Source organism: Musa acuminata, chromosome BXJ1-1, assembly GCF_036884655.1.
Source record: "Musa acuminata AAA Group cultivar baxijiao chromosome BXJ1-1, Cavendish_Baxijiao_AAA, whole genome shotgun sequence".
In the NCBI taxonomy this organism is placed as follows: Eukaryota; Viridiplantae; Streptophyta; class Magnoliopsida; order Zingiberales; family Musaceae; genus Musa; species Musa acuminata.
In genome coordinates this window covers 10,694,893-10,719,786 of record NC_088327.1, presented here as the reverse complement: position 1 = coordinate 10,719,786, position 24,894 = coordinate 10,694,893, and the positions used below count along the sequence as shown (strand labels likewise).

Genomic DNA, 24,894 nt, shown 5'->3' with positions numbered 1-24,894 from the left:
TTTTTTTTAGCACTAAATTATTACAGTTGATTTTCGGTTGTTTAAGCTAAAAGTTAACTTGATTTTTTTTTCAAACCGGTCTTTAGAAAAACTTGTTAAACTAGACTCTTGACCTTATAAGTTTAAGTAGGGGGTGATCCCGATAATTTTCCTAAAACTCTCTAAGTCGGTATTTGTTTTAGACAAGCCAAACCAATATAATAGATTTGTTTTTCTTTAGTATGCCTAAGCATACTTGGGTGGCCCTTTTTAAAGCGGAGCTTGGGAGTCGGTACACCATTTGTTCGTGATGATTATGCTTGTTAGTTGTAACTACTCATAACAAATATTAGATCGTTTATTAATTAATTATGTTTTTTATAGAAATCTAACCTTAACACATGTTAATCAATGATATATTATAAAATTATTATTGGATAGCACATTATATCGTTCATCAAAATGATGACACGTCAGCTATATATTATATATGATGCTAATACGTTAGTAATATTTTATCCACTATAATAATATATTAATAATTTCAAAATTAGAAAAAAGAAAGTGTGGAGTAAAGAAAAAGTAACTTTGTACATGCATGCATAAAATTAAAAAAGTATATATATATATATATATTAATATTGCTCAAAGACTAAGTACATTAAATTAATAAGCCACACTAACAAAAGAGTGATCGAACATTCGCCAAAAATAATTCGTATGATTGAACGCCACTATCCAAAATGGTGTTCGGGTAGAACACCACTTTGATCTGTGAATATAATATATGTATAATGTTAGGTAAAGCTACTTGATCTTAGTCCAAGTTTGCATTTTGCTACCCACATGTTAAAATTTCATATATTAACATCCCATTTTATATTAGCATTGAAATTAAAATCATAGTACTTCCGAATCGTCTCAGTGCATTCAACCATGATACAATAGTCATCGACAAAACCTTCAATAGAAATTTAAACTTCCTATAACTCTACTCTTCATATTTCGACTTTTCAATAGCCTCAAGTCTTGTTTCAAATTCAATTCTAAAACGCTTTGTTGTTTAGATGAGAACCCTTTAATTTCATTCAAATCATAAGCTATTAGATTTTGAGTTGCCAGAAAAATAAATGGCATCTGCTGTAGTCTTCCATCTACTCTAAACACATAGGAAAAAGATCCACTGGTTCAGCAGCTCAAGGAATGGTAGTCGGCCCTTATCCCCTCCCCCACAAGTTTGCATGAAGAAACAAAGAAATGCTCTATGGAAATTAGCCCAACTTTTGCTCTGATAGAAACCGGTAGAGGTGAAAGCCACACAAGCAACAGTACTAATGTTTTGTCATATACAGTGGCAGATCCAACTGGGAAATCAGCAGCCCACAATAGAACTCATTCGGTGACAATGTTGACATATCGACTAAAACAATTATTTATTTATTTAATAATCATCATCATCTGCCAAGCAATAATATTAGCAAACAAAGGAAGAAATTCTATAGATCAATAATCAAATAATATCTAAAAAAACTCGCCGGAAGATATACTCGGCACTCCTTAACTATGTTTAAATTTTTCATTATAGGAAAAAAACCAAATACAAGTGATGAAAAAGTCTTCTTTCATATCTCTTTCAAAAATCTTGAGTTGATAGTATAATTCTTATTTCATTAACGACTTATCTTCCAAATAGAATTTTCAATTCTAAACATAATATTGATCCTTCAAAAAAATTTAAATCTAATTAAGACTATTCCAAATAATTTGAGAGAGAGAGAGAGAGAGAGAGAGAGAGATTGGAAAGGCATAACACACTACAATAAACAAGGTTTATAGAACAAGAATGATTCGCCCTCTTTCAACTTTGTATGATATAAATTTGGACCGTCCTTCTCCTATATAGCATAAGATATGGAGCATTAGAGGGCGAAGTAAAGTAAAACGATGCACGCATGCATGCCCTTCGCCTAACAACGAGAAAGTGGCCTCCCCCCATCAATCAAGGAGAAGAGTCTTTTCGTATTCGACGATCAAAGCGTGAGTGCGTGGGGGAGGGCAGCACTGCAGCACGTAGTGTTTCATCATCATCGTGCAACATATTAAAGCCACAGCTAGCGTTCCCAACAGTGTTATGCATCACTGCTTATGCTTTGACCTGCTACGATGCACCACCAAGAATCCTGTATTGTGTAGGCGAGCCCAATCCCCTTGGCTTTGTTCCCCCACCCGTGATTCCTTCTTCGATCGAGCTGCATGTAAGTAATAAACTAGACCGAAGGAAGCTACAAAAGTTGGTTATCAGCTGCAATCTAATCGTAGAGACGATCCCTCCCACATCACCTTTTTTTCTGAAAAGTTACTGCGATCCGTGTCTTCTACTTTGACCATGATCTCTGGGCACATCACACTTTCGATGGGCTAAGAGAATAAATTAAAGGTTCCAAGATATGACTTGGGAAGTATCAACATCTCGAATAAGTTTTTGGGGAATGCCGAAAGGAATGTACGTATATAACTTTGTCTAGAGGGTAAAAGCTTGCAGCCCGAAGAACGGGATTAGATGGGGAGGATTTGAAGGAAGGATGGATGGGGAAGATGTGACTCCGCTATCGATCGAGCATTGGTATATGTTTCCACCTTAAACAGCGTTGGTGCTACTAAAAGTTCAACATGGTTGGGATGACAAGTTGGAGAGATGTTGAGGGTTATGTTTGATGCTCCCAATTCCAGTAAAGGAGTAGATGTTACATGTTTTTACCCTCTCAATTTCTCCTCAGTATGATGCAAAACAAACACGAGCTATCCATCGAGTTAGAAAAGCCCAAAGCACCAAATTGATCGAACCATTCTTCTTCTTCTTAGCAGTCCCACGGGATAGATACTGGGGGCACCAAACCAGCCTGTAAATGGTACTACGCGAGCCATTAGTTTCTCCTTTCCGTTCCTCTTCTGCCAAAGCTGCGATAGCTGAACCTCCTCTGACTCGACACTGCTCCATCTTGTGTGGTAATTAAGATCTGCTGCTTCTTCTACACAGGAAATAAGGCAAGGTTGGTGTTAGGGCCACATGCATCCCATTTCGACGACAGCGTCTGCAACCACACGCTGCAAGAGAACAACGCTTAAGAATTTAGATGCCTCCTGCTTTTCTTGTGCCTTTGTGAAAAGCTAGCTCACCATTTTCTCTCTCTCTCTCTCTCTCTCTCTCTCTCTCTCTTGTAAAGAGTCTAAAACAGAAGGAAATGCCATTACAATGCCCTCATAGTCTATTTACTACATGCAATTCAATTCGATTGCTTCTGAGCTTCTTGTAGTTTATGTGGATACACTTACGAAACATGGAGACTTGTTTCAATCCGTGCACAGTAGCAGTACCCTACTGCGTCGGTGACCTTTTGCACACCCCAATAGTGACATCGATTGTTTTCAATCTAGTAATTACACCAAGCTACTTGTAGCTGCTATTCCAGCTTTTGGTAGGCTGGATCCAATCTGGTTCTTTTGTCGTTGTTGCTCGTATTCATATTCTCTAAACTTACTCTTCAAGATTAAAGATCATCATATTAACAATGGTAGTGCTGAGTGCATGTTTATTTCATTTGAAATCATTACGATGGATGGTAGGCATCAAGAAATCATAGAGAAGTGACAATAGAGGGGGAGATACTTCCAAACTAAAAACCCATATTAACTATCAAAACTCGAGTCTTTTTTTGGTTCTACCTTATTTCTTCTCATAGTTATATATCTAAAGCATCATATGAGTCATCTAAAAAAGCTTCTAAATCAAAATCTTATCTAATCACAAAATTTGATTTAATATTTCAATAATAAAAACGTAAATTTAAACTACCAAGTACTAACTTTGTTATCTTACCTTTATGTACTCTCTCCTGCATTTCTTGACTATGCAATGCAACCAGACAAATCTTTCACCAATCTACACATGGAATCATTTAGGTTGATGGCAAATGTGATCTCAGTCGATTACATGGTGGTGAAAGGAGAGGTCTTTAGAGTTTGCTCTTTAGACTCGAGCCCTCCGCCACTGCCATACTCATTGGAGCACATGCCATCTCATTCAGTGTCTCTTTAACAATCCAATCCACGCAAAAGTGACCTGAAAGGGGTAAGCATATAATTTTGCATTCAACTTCAAGTAGTCTTTGCCCTTTTCACCTCATCTACGCCTGGATTCTTTTCTCCAAGTGCCTTTTTTTCTTTCTTGATCTTCTCATCTGCAGAAGCCCTCTCCCTTCTTATTACTTAAACTGGCACATGGATTTTGATCTGTTTTGGGCAATCTGGGGGGTGTAGCTCGGGTCTTGACGCTGAAACCTGCATGGCAAGAGATCAAAGCCGTCTCAGATCAAATGCATTCCTCTGTTGCTGCCTCTTCTGCCTCCTCCTCCTCCTTTCCTTGCTTCAACCACAGATTCAGCTCAAGATCAACATTAATGTCTCGTTCACCAGTAGTAGCAGCAGCAGCAGTAGCAGTAGGCGACTTCTGTCACCTTCCTCGTCTCGATCCATGAAGCGACGTCCAAATAGCCACAACTCGACTTCTGAGTTCGAAGCAAGCAAGCACGAAGTCCCCAGCGGCCCAAACCCAGTCTCTAACAGGTAGCTTCCGCGATCGCCATCACCGGCGTCCACCATCACTTTCACAGTTAGCATCTTTTGCTCCTCCGTTAATGCAGTCGTTTGTCTATTATGATTGTAATTGTCAATGTTGCTCTTTCCATCACTTGTATTATGGCGATCAAGACCGAGGATTTTGTGTGTGTGTGTGTGTATGAAGCGATCTCTACTTTTTTACTTCAAGCAAAATGTATATATATCTATGATCGACACAGCTTCTTTCTTGCTATGTTCAACGAAGCTTTTATGGTTTTCTTCTGCATATATTACATAACTATGTAAGATTCATTACTAACTAAGTTTTCTTTTTTCCTGTGATATGTAGATTCTTGTTAAACAACTTGGTATCTTTTACAGTAATATGTGATCATATGTTTCCATGTAGCCTATTATCAACGTGAATATTCACGAGTAGAGTCATCAAAATACTCCTTTTTAACTGCTCGTCACGAGGACACAGGAACATGGCTTGCAGAGGCAAATGCTAACAAAAGCTGGTTCCTGATGCTGGAATGGCTTGCAGTGCCATATCTTCCATGTTTGCTTGGACAGTGTTCTGAGCCAGGCAACAGGTCCACGGATCGGAGGTGTCATAAGCACTCTAACTTTTAGCTGGCCACTGTTGGGTTGCTCTCTCTTGTCTTGTTGAAGAAGGGATCCAAGGAAGGCAGCAGCTGTCAGTGTGACTCTGGCTATATGATTTGGTAATAATTCTTGTATCGGATGGATTCAGTACCTTTCCTAGGAATGATTGAATATGGATCGAGGTGAAGTAAGTTTGTGTCATTGATCGTATAATGGTCATCCACCACGTATTCAGTATCGTATAATCGTCACGTATGACTTTGCATGTCAACTTTGGATTGGTACTGATGGTCCCAGGTGAACATAACAAAGTGGTACTCCTCTTCTTTTGGCGTATCCCAAAAGAAATAAAAATGACAAGTCTCTATCCGAAGAATTTGGAGATCCAAAACGTCCTTCACCTTAAATCGCTACTCTCTCTCTCTCTCTCTGAACCGTGGGTTGACGTGGGTGAGCCTGGATTCAAGGTCAGATCTAGCAAGTGCAGCCGGCCCGACCCATTGAAACACAAGTAAACATCGTTACTTCAATCCGATTCCAAATTCACATCATTGCGCCACCCACACAGAAAGTTCAATGCCGCCACTTCCCTCTCCTGCGTGGTACGAAGACTCCCAACTCTCTGCTTTGCTGCCGTCGTTATATGATATAATTAGCACACAGTATTATATCTTCGATTGCGGTCTTCTCTTTGTAGGGTAGATGCGGCGTTTAGGGCAAGTAGTGCATGCTCCAGCTGTCTACGTATCCTGTGTCAGCAGTATGAGCTGCTTCTTCGGAGCTCGTTCCAGGGTCGACCAGCAGTTCATCTTGCTCCTCGTTCCTCGCTCCTTTAGAGTTGCCTCATGTGGACTAGCTGGCTGTTCGCCGTTACAGTTACCTCGTGTGGACTTAGCTGTTCGGCATCCCTCCATCATGATACCAGCACGGGAGAAGGAGATGATGCCTAGTATTCTTTACCGGACAGATGATATTACATACCGTACGAGATCTCATACCTTCTCAAACGTTTTCATTTAGTCATTGTTAAATTGGATATAAAATTATTTTGACGGATATAGATTATACTATATCCGTAATTTACGTTGAATATTTTGCGTAAATAATTCAAGTTCAATGAATTAATTATCTCAGGTCGAATCATAATAACTAGTATTAGAAACGATATAGCCATTGAGTTATAATAAACGATTCGAGTAAAAAACAATTATTCATTAACAAAATCCAATAACAAATTACAAACCGTTCCTCCGTCCGTCGGCTGCCTTTGCCACGCATGGAATCCCTCTTTGGATTCTTCATCAGCTTTTCCCTATTTCACATCGATTTATTTGTCATGTCGTATGGTCTACTTGGTCCTTCCTGACACAGTCCAAGTCACGCCCGGGGGCAGTACATCCTCGTCCTTCCTTGCGACCCACCGTATCGGTGGGAAGAACGAAATTACCATATTAGAAAATTGACCAACCGGTACAGAGTTAGGACATGTCATGTGCCGGTATACTGTATCACATATGCCGTGGTGCCTCTTTCCAACCACCTGATTCAACCACTCCGCTGGGTGGCATTAACTGTGGTAACTAACACACCTCTCCTCTATCGCTTTTTGTTGCATTCACCACCCACGAACACGTCGCACGTATGTTTTCCATCTTTCCAAGTTTAATATTTACTCCCACTTCTTGATATTTAGGAGGAGTTTTCCACCACTTACCGTATCGTAACATAAATAAATCAAAACAATAAATAATTAGAGGAAAAGAATTTGAAGAACAAAAGATAAGAGTTTGTTGTGTCCCGCCAAATCTCCTGGCCCTACGTAGCAAAAAAGAATACTTCGGACCCACCATTTATCTATTCCACCGACGAGAAGAGGAGATCTACGTAACACCGAGTCATCTAGGTCCTTTCCCTTGTGTGTTGGTGGGGTCGGAGCACACGTGTCACTAGGAGAAAAAAGCCCGCTCGCTGGCTGAGCTGTATCACACAAGGCGCGAGAGAGGCGAGCTCCGCTCCCGCCGTCACTGACACTACACCTATTAGGTCCGCACCCTGCGACACGCCTCTCTCTCTCGTATCTTCCGTTCGCAACGATCTCGCTCTCCCTCAGTCTCATCACCGCGCCAACATAAATTGAAATATCATGAAGCGGTTCCCCTTCGCGTCAGCCTGTTTACCAAGAGATGGATTCGATAGAAAAGAGAAGGAGGCGGCTCAAAATAGAAAACCGCAGAAATAGAATAGATAGAGGATGGACTCGCCCCCCGTTCATCTCAACAACGCGCCACCGCCTCCGCCTCAAGCCACCTCTCCTTGCCGCGTCAGGCTCATGGTCAGCTACGGTGGTCGAATCCAGCCCCGTCGCTACGACAACAGGAGGCTTTCCTACGTCGGCGGAGAAACCAAGATCCTCTCCCTTGACCGCTCCGCCCGCTTCCCTGCCCTTCTCTCCAAACTTGCCTCCATCACCGCCTTCGTGAGCCCACTCTGCCTGAAGTACCAGCTCCCCGGTGAGGATCTCGACGCCCTCGTCTCCGTCACCGACGACGACGACATCGACCACTTGATGGCCGAGTACGACCTCCTCCATCGCACCTCCTCCACCAAGCCCTCGCCCCGTCTCCGCCTCTTTCTCTTCCCCGTCGGTCCCCCTCCCCCGCGCCCCTCGGCGGCCCTCCTCGACGCCGCCCGCTCGGAACGTCAGTGGTTCCTCGACGCCCTCAACGCCGTGCCAGCCCCACCCTCCGCGCCGCCTGCGCTGCCCATCACGCTGGATGCCTCGCAGAGCCCCGACTTCCTTTTCGGCCTCGACCAGGACTACCTCACTACCGCAGCGGGTAAGGTCACCGCAGATCCTCAGTCCCTGTCGTCGGTGCTGGAGAATCTTCCCCTCGAGGCGCCAACGAAGCCCGATCTGGTCAAGGATGAGAGCGAAAAACCAATCGCGGGAGGTGCTGATTCGGTCGCCGCTTCTCCCGCCGTGGTATCTACGGGGGAGATCCAGCGACAGAGCCCGGATCTTGATAAGCCAAAGATCGCCGATAATCCTCCGCCGGTGGTCCCGTGCAACGGCAGCGAGGAGAACCTACCTAGGGTAAACCTTCCAGAGTACGGAGTTCGAAGAGCACCGGAGGTCATCGCTGCGCCGCCACCCTCGACGGCAGTGTACTGGCTGGAGCAGCGCGGAGGTGCATCGGTCGGAAGGTACGCCTTGTCGGCTCCCGTCGGCGATCAGACGGTGTACCTAATTCAGGCGTCACCGGGCGGCTACCCAGCGATCTACACTGCAGCGCCAAGAGCGGTGCCAGCGAAGGCCTTCTGCGAGGCTACGGCTCCCGGTCTGGTATCGACGAAGCTGGTGGGAGGCTGTGGCAAGCTGATGACGCGGCTGGAGGCATACGCAGCAGCAACAGCGGGGCAGGTGGCGTACGATAGAACGGAGCGGGTGGTTTACGACCCGAGCGTCGCACCGACGTATCAGACGGTCACGAGCCCTCGATCCCGCCGATGCGGCCGTTAGAGCTACGAAGGCGTCAGAGATATCTCGATCGACTCCGGAGAAAAAACAAATAAACATAGGTCTCTATTCCTCTTCGTTGTTCTGTTCATTCCTTTCTCTTCTTTTCCCCTTCTTTTTTTCTTTCTTATCTGTATATTTGTTTTTCGAGAAAGTGTTATTGCTGGTGAGTTGGTTTTCTTTTTCTTTTTTTTATTTTGGGACCCCTCTGGGCTTTAGAACGTATGTAAATATGGAGATTTTTAGTAGTCAGTAGGTAGATGAGTAAGTGTGTGAGTGAGACTTTGGGATATTTCTGTGTCGGGTGCCGGCGTGAGTGCTTTTAAGGCTCACGATAATGATATTTGGATATTTACTTGTGGAAGTGTAGTGCAAGAATTGTACGGTCGGTATTCGGTTTCATATCATGGCCAGCATATTCTGTTCCCCAACCTTTTCCTCACCTTCGCATCGAAGAAACTGTCCCTGCCAAGTCCTTTTCTACGTGTCCATTTGGTCTGGAGTCCAAATGTAACGGTAGAAAGAAAAGAGGACCAAAGTAGGAACGGACGATGGATGAACATGAATGAGAGGAGACCATGACCTCGACAAACTTGAATGAGTTCCTTCACGCGGCTACTCAAGCTCAGGTTCGAACGGCGCACTCTAACCGCCACCGACCCCATCTCTCTCCGGGCGTACGCCGGCCTTCGTTCAACGGCCCCGCGACGCGGCACCCGAATCCCTCTCGTTGACCCCTTTGCCCTTTCCTCCGCCGCCCGCGCTGCTGCCTCCGCCGACGACCACCACCTCGTCGGCGGCCTCCACGCCGTCGTCGTCGCCACGGTCATCCTCGACTCCTGCGCCAAATGCGGCGACGTGCATTCGTCCCGTAGGATGTTCGACGCAATGCCTCACAGAAACATTGTCTCTTGGAATGCTATGATCTCCGGCTACGCGAACGCCGGGTCGGGCGTCTCGGCGCTGGAGCTGGAGCTGTTTCGACTTATGAGATGCTCCGAATTCCAGTTGGGCGCTGATTGAGTACACGGTGGCGAGCGGCCTGACCGCATGCTGGGGGATTAGTGATCTGTGGACTGGTGCTCAGATTCATGGCTACGCTGCGAGGGCAGGATTCGAGACAGACCGAGCGGTGGTGAGTGCCTTGGCGAACATGTTCTTTAGGTGTGGGGACGTTGAGAGCGCGCAGAGAGCTATGGAGGGGAGAGAAATTTCTTGCTCGAGTTCTGAACTCATGATGATTAAAGGTTATGTTGCCAATGACAGGTATTCTGATGCTCCTGAGTTGGTCGTTCGGTGTGCCTTGGACGATCTTGTGGATATGATTGCTATGGACAGCAGTGTCCTGGTTTCCATTTTAACTGTCTGCTCATCTCGGGTTGCACAGAGTTGGGAAGCAGGTCCATGGTCATATCGTTGCACTGGGCACCGGTGAGTATGGCTCTTTATGTACCGGTGATAATGCTGTTCTTTGGAGCGCCTTAATCGATATGTACTGCAAGTGCTCTAATGTCATGGAAGCTCGGTCTGTGCTTGACGATTTTACGTGAAAGGCATGTTGCTTGCTGTAACTCGATGATCATTGGGTACAATTGTAATGGACTAGAAGAAGTTCGTTGGTTCTTCGATGGCATGACCGACTATGTCCAGCAAGAATTGCCGCAAGAGGGGTTGAGTTTGCTGGCTAGTTTGTACCGTGAAGATGGATTGGTTCAGTGTCTTTCACTGGCAATCAGATCCATGCTCAAGCTCTGAGGACAGGAATTCAAGATGGTCACAATTCTGTGGTCATAGAAACAACTCTCGTTGACATGTATGCCAAGTCAGGTGACAAACTATGCACGAAGAGTCTTTGATAGGATGGAGAAGAAGAATGTACTGTCTTATACATTGCTCTGTCCAACATTTATGCAGGTTTTCGGAGAGGCGTGGAGGAAGCAAGGTGTTGATGGGGAGCCTGGACCGAGCCAAATCCAAGTTGCAGCTGGTACTTTGGATGTAGACGATGATGCAATTCTATGTATGTGCTTTATATCATAAAACTTTAAACCAAGGTAAATTTTTGCCACTTAACTGAAAGATATCTATGTACTGAATGGTGAAGAACTCTATGTTGAAGGTTTGAGGTCATTGGTATTTTATCTGAGTTGCTGTGGGTTGAACACCAATGAGGTGCTGTGTCCAAGCAATTACAACGGATGCCGATATTGTGAGATTGTGGTCTGTCATTTCACTCGTCGTTGGTCATCATATTACCTTCTGTGCCTACATAGATGTGAATTTGATGGTACATTTTCTTATGTTGGTCGTGCGTATCCATTACAAGAGATCTCAGTTGCTTGAGTGCAGTTTATGTTTCCAGACCCTGATAAAGTTGTATGACTCTGGTTTCTTCCTATACCGCTTTAAGTTCTACAAAGAGTTGAGCCTGCCTAGAGAGTTGACCACCGTTCTACCTCGCTAAAGGAAGCAGAAAGCCCAAAGGTTAATCGTCCAATCTTGGATGGCTTTCTCGTGTTATGATGACTTTTCTAAATGAGAAAAAGAGGTATTTATCACTTTACCTATTAAAAAGCATAAAATCATGAAAAACCTTAAGAGAAGATATTGTATTTTGGTTAATCTCCCTAAAAAAAATTATATATATTTTTTCTAAAAAGTATCTATTTTTTAGTCTTCTCAATTAATTTTATTTTTTCAATAATATCCCAAAAGTTCTATATTGTCATGACCTCCTCCGCATTATCACTTGTTTGGAAGCTATCCTATCATGATCATCTTCTTTCTTTTTACAAAAGGTCTTATCGCTTTCGTCACGATAAAAAGAGAAAAGAGATATCGGAGATGACAAAAAAATTTAAGATATTAAAAAAATAAAATATTTAAAATTAGAAGTACTTTTATGAGAAAATCCAAAAAAAAAATCACCCTAGTATTTTTTATAATAGGTCAACGTTGATATATTGTTTTTCTTTTTGCTTTCCGTGAGAGTATACCTTTTGTTTTTTTTTTTAGTTGTTGCCTCAACGTGTCTTTCTTGTCTGAATTACATGTTGACGCGTTCATATTGTCTCCCTGCCCCCACGCTTTCTTTTTATTCTTCGATGCTAAGCAACTTAGCCCACGGTCTTCCCTCTTGCGTTTGGAAACATATATATATATATAGCAAGAACCGGTTCTCTTTCCTTTTAATTCACTTTTGACGCATCATGCAGAGAGGAATGCCAGATTCATCGCGATCGACCGATCTATCTCGGATGGCAGACTCGGGTATCGAGAGGCTTCCCGAGGGATGCATCGCCCAAGCCATCTCCCTCACGGCCCCCCGGGACGCCTGCCGCTCCTCCGGCGTCTCCTCTGCCTTTCGCTCCGCCGCCGCCTCCGACACCGTCTGGGAACGCTTCCTGCCCTCCGATTGCCACTCCATCCTCTCCCGCGCCGTCCACCCCGTGGAGTACTCCTCCAAGCGCGACCTCTTCTTCCTCCTCTGCGATTCCGTCCTCATCGATGACGGCAAGATGGTACCACGCTCCTTCCCCCTCGAATCGACCGATCTATTTCCACTTCTCTATCTTGATTATATATTGTTTCTCTTTAGGGTTGTATTTGTGCGATTAGTGGTTTTACCCCTGTTTTCTTCCTTAATTGATGAATTCGGATCTCTGTGTGGAATTTATCCAAGATGAAAGGACAACCGTGATCTTGCAGATTTCGCGTCACCGAACCGACCATCCTCCGTCGAGTAGACCGCATTTAGGGATTCTGTGTGTAGTCGATGATCGTTGATGTTTGTGTTGGTTTTGCAGAGTTTCTGGTTGGAGAGGTCCAGTGGGGTCAAGTGCTACATGCTCTCCGCCTCTGCGCTGTCCATCATATGGGGAGACACCCCCCAATACTGGAAGTGGGTTTCCCTGCCCGATTCCAGGTATCTACTTCTCCTTCCTCCTCCTCCTCATGAATATACAGCGGTTGTGTTGAGAAATGAAGCGTATGTGATACTATTACATAATATTACATGCTTTGAATTGTGTTTTAGCGCGTTCCAAACTATACAACCTTAAAGAAATGGTTCTTGTGGTTGTGTTTTTGATTTCCTGTGTGCAAGGTTCTCAGAGGTCGCCCAACTGCTGGCCGTATGCTGGTTGGAGATTCGTGGGAGGATCCAGAGTAAAATGCTCTCCCCGAGAACAACTTACGCTGCCTATCTTATCTTCAAACTAGCTGATTCGTCGCGTGGTCTCGGCCATCCACCCCACGAAACATCCGTCACGGTTGGAGCGCAATCATCCACCAGAGCGATCCGCTTGCAGCCCCGTGGCACGGATAGGCACGCTTTGATGATGGTGAACTTTCCAGGAGGAGCTCCCGAAGTGGAAGAGGAGGAAGTCGGTGGGCGGGCAAGGGAGGACGGGTGGCTGGAGGCGGAGATGGGCGAGTTCTACAATGAGGACGGGGAGGACGAGGAGGTGGTGATGAGTTGGATGGAAGTGAAAGGAGGGCATTGGAAGAAGGGTCTCATCGTCGAGGGCATCGAGATAAGGCCTAAAACTTTGGCCATATAGCCTTACGTAATTGTATCATCTTCCAAAGAATAATCCTAAATAATTTGTCACAAATGTTTTCCAATTAAAAAAGGATTTGGGGTGAGAGAGGCTCGAACTCTCGACCTCAGGATTCCTCAAATAAGCTATGAGACCTACGCGCTAACCAACTGCGCCACCACTCCTTGTGATCCAGATGTGGGGTCGGACAAAATCATTTGGATTGGACTGAGATACACCAAAGGACCGCTTCATTTGCAGGCGGCTCTGCGAGACCACATGTGCAAAATAGCAATGTGATACTACGATGGAGCCAACGATGGGAAATCGGTGTTAAACTCTCACGAGTCCTTCCTGATTTTGACTCGACCCCACGAGCCAACTAATCCGAAATCACTGCATACTGTGATCGGAATGGTTCGCATTAAACAGAACAGATGAATGCTGGCCTTCAACGGAACATGAGGCAACATCGATCTCACCGACGAGCAAACCGTTTAAACTGAGTGAGACTCGACAGTGTCAATTCGATCAAAACGTTTGATGTTTTTAGATTGTTGTGGGTGAATTCAACTCTTTCAATTTCTATCAATATAAAGATATAATATATTCCTATTTTAATCTTCATCTCTCACACATTAATATTTCATTACAAAATGATACTCTACTCGTGTCTTCTCTGCTAATGCATCATCCTACTACTCGCCATGCTTACTCCCGCAGTCTGCACCTCCACCATCGATCCCATCATCTGTCGTCTTGTTTTGGTCTAAATCTGTGTGCCCATACACTTCCATGGCCGTTCATCGTCTATCTCAAGTACGTATTGCTTTGTACAAAAGAATGTCAATTACTAGTATTGTATTCACAATGACTGTCATATCAACTAGTTCATCATATGCCATATACTTTTAGCTGTGTTGCCCGTGCCAAATTGATTGAGCTCATCTGGCGTCTCTACTTCTCGTTTAAGGTTCGTAGCTTCGCTTCGGCAACACTGGATCAATTTTTATTCTCTCTCTATGTAGACTCGTCGTCATTAAATTTTGATTTCAGCAGGTCGAATTGGGGACAGACAAGCAACTAAAACCGAGCGATGGAAGTGACAGACTAATGTTAAGGCGTTCCTGTTCGAACACCTGATCGCAAAATCAAACGGCAATATCTCTATCGTAATTTATGTTAAAGAGGAAAATTATTGATGATTACAGGAAATGCCCAGTCTAATGAGATAAGGAATGATTAACACATTGATGGAAATAAATCCTAACTCGCAAAATGATATTTCAAACGCTCTTATGTCGAATGAACTAAACGACGCGTTTCGAGCCTCTCTTGCAAGAGCCCCGAAGCGTGCTTTTGGAAAGAACAAATGATAGGAAATCTATTATCAGCTAACAAATGGTTGTCACTTGAGATCTAAGTGATCCTCCACTCATATTCAAAGCAAGGAAACAAAATCGTCTTTCTTGTCCGCTATAGAAAGACAATTACAAAGTTCCTTCTCATCTATTATGATAAAAAAAAGAAATCATAAGCTTTTTTCTCATCCGAAAGACAATCATAAGCTTCTTTCTAATCTATTATGATGAAGAAAGCAATCACAAACTCCCTTTCTTTAGGAAGGTATAAAAAATTTAAACCTAATATAAGAGATTTCTTTTGAACTATTCAAACCCACATTTGAAAATATCAAATTACTAATTTAAATATCGAAGAGATCGAATTGAAAAATCTCTATCGGCCTGTATATAAGTGACACCTTAGAAGTAACATTTCAATCTTAGAAGTACAGTATTTTTACATCGAGAGCATGATATTTTCATCTCGAACACATATCAAAGATTTCTACACACATGGGTCTCCACTGTGTTGAACTGACCAAGATGTCAGTGATATATATATATATATATATATATATAACTCACATCAATATCCTTGTAATAATCCAAAGTTAATGCTACTAAATACTAATCATACTTACTTAAGAACCAAAAGAAAAAGAATACAAATTTTCTTTGTTACTTCCACCAATTATTTAGAGGCACTACTAACATCAATTTGATCGACGGATATTAACTCTAATTTTCTTATATGCGTAGATTCTTCAGTTATGCATGCAACTTTTCTGCTAACATAAAGAATTGGAAACTCTTTTATCCTTACAAAAACTCACTTGGCTACATTTATAAAATAAATGCACCAAATGGAATTCAAACTCTCTATCTTCTGTCAAGATAGAGTTCAGATTTTTAGTTGCAGCGAAAATGTCAAATCGGAAGAAGAACAGCAGAAAGTTTTGTACAACCGTCTCACTCCCATTGTATAATATATATATATATATATATATTATATAAAAACTTAAACTCAATATAAGAGATTTCTTTTCAACTATTCAAACCCACGTTTGGAGATCTCAAATTATTAATTTAAATATCGGAAGGATTGAATCGAAAAATATCTTTCGGTCTTCATGTAGGTGACACCTTAGAAGTACCATTTCAATCTTAGTAGCACGGTATTTTTACATCGAGAGCTTGATATGTTCATCTCAAACGCATATCAAACCTTTCTACACACATGGATCTGGACTGTGTTGGACTGATCAAGATGTCAATAATATATATATATATATATATATATATATATATATATATAACTCATATTAATATCCTTGTAATAATCCCAAGTTAATGCTACTAAATACTAATCATACTTACTTAAGAATCTGAAAAGAAAAAGAATACAAATTTTCTCTGTTACTTCCACCGATTATTTAGAGGCACTACTAACTTAGACTGATGGATATTAACTCTAATTTTCTTATATGTGTAGATTCTTCAGTTATACATGCACCTTTTCTCCTAACATAAAGAATTGAAAACTCTTTTATTCTTACAAAAACTCACTTGGCTACATTTATGCAACAAATGCACCAAATTGAATTCAAACTCTCTTTCTTCTTTCAAGATAGAGTTCAGATTTTTAGTTGCAGCAAAAATGTCAAATCGGAAGAAGAACAATAGAAAGTTTTGTACAACCGTCTCACTCCCACTGTATATATATATATATATATATATATATATATATATATATATATATATATATATATATATAATCTCAAGTTATATCCCAATTAGACTAATCTTATCAAATTAAAATTTAATATTTTAAATTATTAAAGAGAAATTAAAATATATGAATTAAAGAATTTAAATATATGATCTTAAATTTAAAATTAATTAAATCATAAAAATTCATACATAATTCTTGAAATATAGATATATCTAATTTAATAAATTAAAACTATTATGGTAATTCAAAATTAAGAATTTTAATAATTAAATCAATCTTGAAATTCACTGAAGCGAGATCATTATAAGTTAAATAATCATTCTAACATCATAAATCAATTATAATTATTCATTAATAATAAAATTTTAAAATTAAAATATTATTATGCATCATAAAATTATAACAATCATAATATCAAAGATTTCAAAACATGAATCAAAGTTGATTAGGAGGGAGGAGGAGCCCCTTTTATATAAGAAAGGATGAGATGGTAAGTAATAATTTATTTTTATTTTTAGTTTATTTTTATTTTACTTTCACACATGAAGATAAAAATATAATATTCATTTCTTATGGTTCACACACAAAAATAAATTATAAACTATTTACATCCTAAAAATCACTTCCCTTATTAGGAAATAAATCAATTAATAAATTAATTATTGATAATTTTTTAACTTACACATGATTAAGGAAATCAATTTTAATCATTTTCTTAACCATACTACATAAACAAGAAAATTAATAATTTAAATAAAATAATAAATTATTTATAGTAATTAATTTATGTTAAAGAGAAAAATTATTGATGATTATAAGAAACACCCGGTGTGATGAGATAAGAAATGATTAACACATTGATGGAAATAAAACCTAACTCGCAAGATGAGATTTCGAACGCTCCTGTGTCGGATGAACTAAACGATGCGTTTCGAGCCTCTCTTGCAAGTGTCCCGAAGCATGCTTTTGGAAAGAACAAATGATAGGAAATCTATTATCAGCTGACAAGTGGTTATCACTTGAGATCTAAGAGACCCTCCACTCACATTCAAAGCAAGGAAACAAAATCGTCTTTCTTGTCCACTATAATAAGGAAGACAATTACGAGGTTCTTTCTCATCTATTATTATAAAAAAAAAAAAGAAACCATAAGCTTTCTTCTCATCTGAAAAACAATCATAAGCTTCTTTCTAATCTATTACGACGAAGAAAGTAATCACAAACTCCCTTTCTTTAGGAAGGTATAAAAAACTTAAACCCAATATAAGAGATTTCTTTTAAACTATTCGAACCTACATTTGGAGATCTCAAATTACTAATTTAAATATCGGAGGGATCGGATCGAAAAATCTCTCTCGGTCTTTATGTAGGTGACACATTAGAAGTAACATTTCAATCTTAAAAGCACCGTATTTTTACATCGAGAGCATGATATTTTAATCTCAAACACATATCAAACATTTCTACACACAAGGGTCTCGATTGTGTTGGACCGACCAAGATGTCAACGATATATATATATATATATATATATATATATATATATATATATATATATATATATATATATATATATATATATATATATATATATATATATATATATATATATATATATATATATATAACTCACATTAATATCCTTGTAATAATCCCAAGTTAACGCTACTAAATACTAATCATACTTACTTAAGAACCTGAAAAGAAAAAGAATACAAATTTTTTCTTACTTCCACCAATTATTTAGAGGCACTACGAACATCAATTTGACCTTCAATGTCATCGACGGATATTAACTCTAATTTTCTTATATGTGCAGATTCTTCAACTATGCATGCAACTTTTCTCCTAATAGAAAGAATTGAAAACTCTTTTATCCTTACAAAAACTCACTTGGCTACATTTATGCAACAAATGCACCAAATGAAATTCAAACTCTCTTTCTTTTGTTAAGATAGAGTTCAGATTTTTAGTTGCAGCGAAAATGTCAAATCCGAAGAAGAACAACTGAAAGTTTTGTACAATCGTCTCACTCCCACTGTATAAAATATATATATATATATATATATATATATATATATATATAAAATCTCAAGTTAGACCCTAATTAGACTAATCATATCAAATTAAATTTAATATTTTAAATTATTAAAGAGTAATTAAAATATATGAATTAAAGAATTTAAATACATGATCTTAAATTTAAAATTAATTAAATCATAAAAATTCATTCATAATTCTTGAAATATAGATATATCTAATTAAATAAATTAAAACTTTTATGATAATTCAAAAATAAGAATTTTAATAATTAAATCAATCATGAGATTCACTGAAGCGAGATCATTATAAGTTAAATAATCATTCTAACATCATAAATCAATTATAATTATTTATTAATAATAAAATTTTAAAATTAAAATATTATTATGCATAATAAAATTATAACAATCATATTATCAAAGATTTCAAAACATGAATCAAAGTTGATTAGGAGGGAGGAGGAGCCCCTTTTATATAAGAAAGGATGAGATGGTAAGTAATAATTTATTTTTATTTTTAGTTTACTTTCACACATGAAGATAAAAATATAATATTCATTTCTTATGGTTCACACACAAAAATAAAATATAAACTATTTACATCCTAAAAATCACATTCCTTATTAGGAAATAAATCAATTAATAGATAAGAGAATATCATTGATTGTTAGTTGATATTATATTCCCTATAAATACTAATCCGAAAAGAAAAAAATATTAATATAAATTTGACTTCTAATGTCATTGACAAATATTAACTCTAATTTTATTATATATGCATATTCTTCAGCTTTGCAATATGCAATTTTTCTCCTAACATAAAGAATTGAAAACTCTTTTATCCTTAGAAAAACTCACTTAGTTACATTTACGCAATGCGCCAAATGGAATTCAAATTCTCTTTCTTCTGTTAAGATAGAGTTCAGATTTTTTAATTGCAGCGAAATTGCCAAATCAAAAGAATAGTAACAGAAAGATTTTTACAACCGTATCTCTCTCACTGTATCCACACTAAGTAGTATTCCCTTCCGCTGCCGATCCTTGCATATACGTGTTTCCAAATGCTCCAATTGAGGTGGCTCGTCCTCTTCCTCTCCGTCTTCTCCTTCGTTTCACTACGTGCTCCTGTGGCCATTGCAGCTGCCTCCATCGCGAGAACCATCGTCGTCAACCTCGAGGGCGGTGGCGATTTCAAGAGCATTCAGCAGGCGATCGAATCCGTTCCTGACAACAACAACAAGTGGACGAAGATTCACGTCGCTGCTGGCGTCTACAGGTAGGTTCTCCTTCCCTTGCTTTATACCTTGAAAGAGCTGGTCGTTCATGCGGTGGGGTAAGCAGGGAGAAGGTGAACGTGAAGAGCACCAAGAGTTACGTCGTACTGGAAGGAGATGGAGCTCAGACGACGTCCATCGAGTGGGGAGACTACAACGGCGACTCCAGTGGCCATGACACTAACACCAGTGCAACCTTCACGTCATATGCCTCCAACTTTGTTGCCAAGAGGATAACCTTCAAGGTTTCACTGATCTATATCTCACAGTCTCTGGCCCGAGTAGCTAAAACAAGCATACAAATCAATCCATATACTGTTCATGGCCGTGAAGCGATCTAATCATTCTACTGTAATAATCGACGAAACAGGTTTATGTGCATGGATTAGGAGTTCAAACGAACGATTTGATGAGTCTATATTTGATGCAGAATACGTACAATGGATTCGCCAAACTGACCCCCGCGGTGGCCGCTTGGATTTTTGGAGACAAGTCTGCCTTCTACTATTGCAGCTTCATTGGGTTTCAAGACACTCTCGCTGATACGCTTGGAAGACACTACTTCAAGGGTTGCTACATCGAAGGTGTGACCGACTTCATCTTCGGATATGGCCAATCTATTTACGAGGTATCATTTTGATAATTTTAGATCATGTCTAAGTTACATCGATCCGACTCGACATGCAAATATAAATAATGCATGTCCTAATGATACTTACTCTGTACATACTCTCCTAGTTATCTCATTTAATAACAATTGCTCGTATAAGCCTCTTTTATCTTCAATTTATTCCTTCTATTGTGTACTTTTCAGATTGAAATATGTTGGTATTATATCTATTAAATTTGGAAGTTTTGACCTACAAATTTCGAAAATAGCTCTTTAAATCGACCTACTAATCAAATAAAACATGCATGAAACATGATTTATAGTTTCATATGTTCTATTATATCTATTAAATTTGGAAGTTTTGACCTACAATTTTCGAAAATAGCTCTTTAAATCGACCTACTAATCAAATAAAACATGCATGAAACATGATTTATAGTTTCATATGTTGTGTCTGATCAAATTGTTGTGGGTCACGCAGCGATGCAAGATATCAACAGTTAAAAGCCTTGAGAAGCCAGGATATGTGACGGCTCAAGGGCGAAACAATGCCAGTGACAATAGTGGCTTCGTGTTCAAGTGGTGCACCATCTCAGGGCCTCAAGCAACTTACTTGGGGAGGGCATGGAAACACTACTCGAGGGTGATATTTTACCATACCTTCATGTCAGCCATCATTGTTCCAGAAGGATGGTATATTTGGTTTTCTAAAGGTTACGAGTAAGTTAACGAATGGTATTTCTATGTTTAACTTTTATTTATCGAAAAAAGATGATCTATTACTAATTATAATTGATTTTTCTAAGGTTTCTTAGCAAGTAATCAAGTGACATTTTTACGTTCGATTTTAGTTTATCACAAGAAAAAAAATGGATCTACTGCACGAGACTTACGACATTATTTTTGTATGTTATTCATTGCAATTTTTTACTGTTAATCTGAATTTATCTTTTTTTTTTTTGTACATCAGAGGTGTTGTAACGTTTGCAGAATCGGGATGCACAGGACCAGGATCAGACCTCTCAGGTAGAGTGACGTGGGAGAAGCAGCTGAGTGACGATGAGCTAAAGAAGTTCATTGATATTTCATATATTGATGGGGAAGGATGGCTCGAGGCACAGCCTCCACTTGATTAGGGTGCACACATCTCGTTCCCCCTTATCACTAATTGCAACTTACGGTAGCTTCTATCCCATCTTCTATCCCATCCACTGTGTGTGTGGTTTGCCTTTGTTGTTCTTGGAAGCTGATAAATAAGAAAATTTCTGGCTTTCTTGATCTTTTTCTGGCGTGAGTTGATGATGTTTGCAATGGAGGAAGACATTTGCTAAGTTATGATTTAAAAACAACAATAATAATAAAGCTGAAAAGTCTTAATTACTTGAAATACATAAATATTTTATCATCATCAAACTCTATAAAATTATATTATTTTAATATTTAAATCTTTATATATAGTTTCTACTAGTAAATATTTAGATTTCTACAATATCAAACACTCAGATTTTGCCATCATCCAATCATATACCATCTTAGATGGTACGATTCCTCATTTTATCACTTACCGAAGCAACACAACAATAAGCATTCTAATCTGTTCTATAAAACATTACTGGTCTAACAATGATAATATAATTTCTAGTGTGAAAAAGCACTTTCTTTCCTAGCATTCCACTGAGAGAATGCCACCAGCCATATATATCAACGATGTTTAAAGGCAGGTTGACAGAACAAATCACTTCCAAGTGTCTAAAATCTTCAAACCCTAACAGCAAATATTTTTTCTAGAATAAACATGGAGGAGGAATTCATGATCTGAATATAACTTATAATTAAACAACATCAACAACAGAGGTTGACCGATTCCTACTCTGTTGCTTTCAGTGTGTTGCTTATCATTGTTGGTCAACAACAAGAGCATCTAGCATGTATCATCATTGCTCTACAAATAGCATCATCATTGCTCGATTATTGCCCTCTTTCATCACTTCAATCCTCGTACGAATCAGAATTTAAAAAACTATTTTACAAATCCCTAAACTTTCAAAAACTTAAAGTGTTTGGCTATTTATATTATCGATGGCTCTGTCCATATGCTTTACATAAAATAACATCAAAATCTAAGTCTTTCATTTTCATTGGATACTCTTTTCAACATAATGCCTTTCAACATATCCCCTCCATTGTGTCTCTCCCTTCTTCACAAGGTTTCCCTACTATTGAAGTAATGCCCTCGGAAACACAACCACTATCTTTATCCTATCCTAGGACCAATAACACTGAAGTCTCTCAGCCTACCCCAACCTATGTTAATGTCTTTCCTACCTATAACACACCCTATAGCCCCTGGACATCCAATGATAATACGCTCCAAAAGTGGTATCTTTAAACTACGATAAGTTCTTGACCTATATGCTATCACAAAATCCTCATTAGAGACCAATGAACCTATCACAATTACTCAAGCCCACAAATCTCCATACTGGTGTAAATCCATATGTGAAAAATATGATGCCCTCCTCCGTAATTCTATATGGACCCTTGTACCTTCTCATCCCACATAAAATATCATCGAGTGTAAGTGTGTCTTTCGAATTAAGCAGAACCTAGATGGATCCATTGCCAAATATAAAGCACGTCTAGTGGCTAATGGGTTTCATTAATCTCCTGGTGTTGACTTCACAGAGATATTTAGTCCCGTTGTTAAGCCCACAACAATCTGATTTATTCTGAGTTTAGTCATCTCATAAGGCTAGCATTTATGACAACTCGATGTTAACAATGCCTTTTTACAAGGCACCCTAACTGACGATTTCTTTATGCAATAACCTCATAGCTTTATCTACCCTCAGTGTCCAAGGCATGTTTATAAACTACAAAAAACTATTTATGGACTTCCTTAAGCTTCAAGAGCTTGGTATACCGAACTTGGCTCGTTTTTTACATCAACTAGCTTCATCACTCTAAGGCTGATACCTCCCTATTTCTCCATCCCCAAAGTGGTAATATAATATATCTTCTAGTATATGTGGATGATATTATTGTCATAGGCAACAATCCTATGGATATCAAGGCATTTCTCAAGCATTTAGTAGATCAATTCTCCCTTAAAGATCTAAGAACCTTGAGCTATTTTTTGGGAGTGGGAGCAACGTGACTCTTTCTATTATAAAGAAAGTATATTCAAGATCTATTATCAAAGACGAACATGCAAGATGCAAAAACAGTTACAACTCCTCTGTCTACTGGTGAGTCACTCAAATTATCTGATGGAAGCCCTGTTACGGACCCAACTCAATACCGTCAAGTCCTTGGCTCCTTATAGTACTTTTCTCTCATCCGTCCAGATATCTCATTTGCGATCAATAAATTATCATAATTTATGTATCGGCTATCTACTATGCATTTGTCTACAGTCAAATGAATCTTGCGATATTTTCACGGGACTCTCAATCATGGCCTCTTTTTCCGTAAACACTCCCTCATTCATCTTCATGCCTTTGTTGATGCTGATTGGGTAGGGAATTTTGATGATAAAACATTCACGTCGGGATATATTATCTTCCTTGGTGTAAATCCAATCACTTGGAGTTCTAAGAAGCAAAAGACAATTGAACGATCTACAACTGACGCTGAATACAGTGCCATTGCAACTGCTACTGCAGAACTCAATTGGGTCACGAATCTACTCTCACAAACAAAGTAAAAATCGATGATTATATGCTTCATTCAAGAGTGAAATACAGGATTAGCACATAGATATGTTACTTCGATATTATCACAATACATATCTGGAGGATCAAAAAATATGATAAATAGTTCGTATAGCAACAATTGAATCCAACAATGGTAAACAGTTATAGAAATAAATAACTGTTCAATAATAAACCTCCATAGAAATTCTTATAATAGAGTTTTTTTTTCTTGGAATTGCAAGAGATTGGATTGTGACCGAGAAATATAACATAACTACTAGTAGATGTCCAAAAAATGCAACAATAGAGGAAAGATCTTTTGAAGAAATTAGTCATGATTAATTGCGCCCTTTAAGTATTGGAGAAGATATTTAACGGTGATCTAATGGTTGGAAGTAGGGTTGTGTATAAATTGAGATAATTTATTTAATGTATATGCAATGTTTGAACGAGTGAATGTCAAATATTATAGACTACCAACAACTTGACGATACTCAATGGCATAACTAAGATTAACACTATCCGATAAGGTAAGAAGAACACTTATAGAGATCAGTATAGTAATAGTATTGACTTTAAATATACTTTTATTAAGGAAAAAATAGATCATATGTCATGTCGATGACTTAAACACTAAGAAAATAGCTTAAGAACTCATGAACATTGATAAAAATTTGTTTCCAAACTACTGAATAAACTGATTAATTATTATTAGTTTATTACTAGTAATAATTACGTCATCTATATAAACTAGTAATAATTAAGTCATTTATATAAACTAGTAAAAATATAATTATGTCCTCATGAGAATAAATGAATAATGAATTATTAAATTAAAAATTATAAAATCCAATTAAGACTAGATATATTCAGAGTTTATGATATCAATCAGGATCAGCAGGGACTTGATTAAGACTATAAAGAGCTTTGGGTAA

At 38.9% G+C, this 24,894-nt stretch overlaps 3 protein-coding genes, 1 long non-coding RNA gene, 1 other non-coding gene and 1 pseudogene across 5 annotated transcripts; 5 read left to right on the top strand and 1 right to left on the bottom strand.

Annotated features, from left to right (window-relative positions):
- Window positions 1–3,914: 3,914 nt before the first annotated feature.
- LOC135680555 (uncharacterized) lies at window positions 3,915–4,761 on the top strand. Its single transcript, XR_010515475.1, has 2 exons — window positions 3,915–4,108; window positions 4,297–4,761. It is a non-coding gene; the product is annotated as an uncharacterized LOC135680555 (long non-coding RNA).
- Window positions 4,762–7,284: 2,523 nt separating this feature from the next.
- Window positions 7,285–9,086, top strand: LOC103992650 (uncharacterized). Its single transcript, XM_009412448.3, has one exon. It carries the CDS (start codon window positions 7,457–7,459, stop codon window positions 8,723–8,725), a length of 1,269 nt encoding a protein of 422 aa, XP_009410723.2. The 5' UTR covers window positions 7,285–7,456; the 3' UTR covers window positions 8,726–9,086.
- Window positions 9,087–9,218: 132 nt separating this feature from the next.
- On the top strand, window positions 9,219–10,852 carry LOC135672641 (pentatricopeptide repeat-containing protein At1g11290, chloroplastic-like; annotated as a pseudogene).
- Window positions 10,853–11,900: 1,048 nt separating this feature from the next.
- LOC103992660 (putative F-box protein PP2-B12) lies at window positions 11,901–13,338 on the top strand. Its single transcript, XM_009412458.3, has 3 exons — window positions 11,901–12,243; window positions 12,529–12,647; window positions 12,828–13,338. Exons 1-3 carry the CDS (start codon window positions 11,932–11,934, stop codon window positions 13,282–13,284), a joined length of 888 nt encoding a protein of 295 aa, XP_009410733.2. The 5' UTR covers window positions 11,901–11,931; the 3' UTR covers window positions 13,285–13,338.
- A 23-nt stretch (window positions 13,339–13,361) lies between these two features.
- TRNAM-CAU (transfer RNA methionine (anticodon CAU)) lies at window positions 13,362–13,448 on the bottom strand. The gene is given in 2 exon segments: window positions 13,362–13,397; window positions 13,411–13,448. It is a non-coding gene; the product is annotated as a tRNA-Met (tRNA).
- Window positions 13,449–19,441: 5,993 nt separating this feature from the next.
- On the top strand, window positions 19,442–21,400 carry LOC135679148 (putative pectinesterase 10). The gene is made up of 5 exons (XM_065192586.1): window positions 19,442–19,656; window positions 19,722–19,899; window positions 20,085–20,282; window positions 20,746–20,984; window positions 21,235–21,400. The coding sequence occupies exons 1-5, from the start codon at window positions 19,442–19,444 to the stop codon at window positions 21,398–21,400; spliced, it is 996 nt and encodes a 331-aa protein (XP_065048658.1).
- The last annotated feature ends 3,494 nt before the right edge of the window (window positions 21,401–24,894 follow it).

What these genes read in the sequence shown, in the direction of transcription:
- LOC135679148 (XM_065192586.1), top strand. Translation starts at nt 19,442, where the DNA reads ATGCTCCAATTGAGGTGGCTCGTCCTCTTCCTCTCCGTCTTCTCCTTC. An exon ending in GTCGCTGCTGGCGTCTACAG is followed by an intron (nt 19,657 to 19,721) that starts GTAGGTTCTCCT and finishes TGGGGTAAGCAG; the next exon opens with GGAGAAGGTGAACGTGAAGA. An exon ending in CCAAGAGGATAACCTTCAAG is followed by an intron (nt 19,900 to 20,084) that starts GTTTCACTGATC and finishes TATTTGATGCAG; the next exon opens with AATACGTACAATGGATTCGC.
- LOC103992650 (XM_009412448.3), top strand. Translation starts at nt 7,457, where the DNA reads ATGGACTCGCCCCCCGTTCATCTCAACAACGCGCCACCGCCTCCGCCT.
- LOC103992660 (XM_009412458.3), top strand. Translation starts at nt 11,932, where the DNA reads ATGCAGAGAGGAATGCCAGATTCATCGCGATCGACCGATCTATCTCGG. An exon ending in TCATCGATGACGGCAAGATG is followed by an intron (nt 12,244 to 12,528) that starts GTACCACGCTCC and finishes TTGGTTTTGCAG; the next exon opens with AGTTTCTGGTTGGAGAGGTC. An exon ending in GTTTCCCTGCCCGATTCCAG is followed by an intron (nt 12,648 to 12,827) that starts GTATCTACTTCT and finishes CCTGTGTGCAAG; the next exon opens with GTTCTCAGAGGTCGCCCAAC.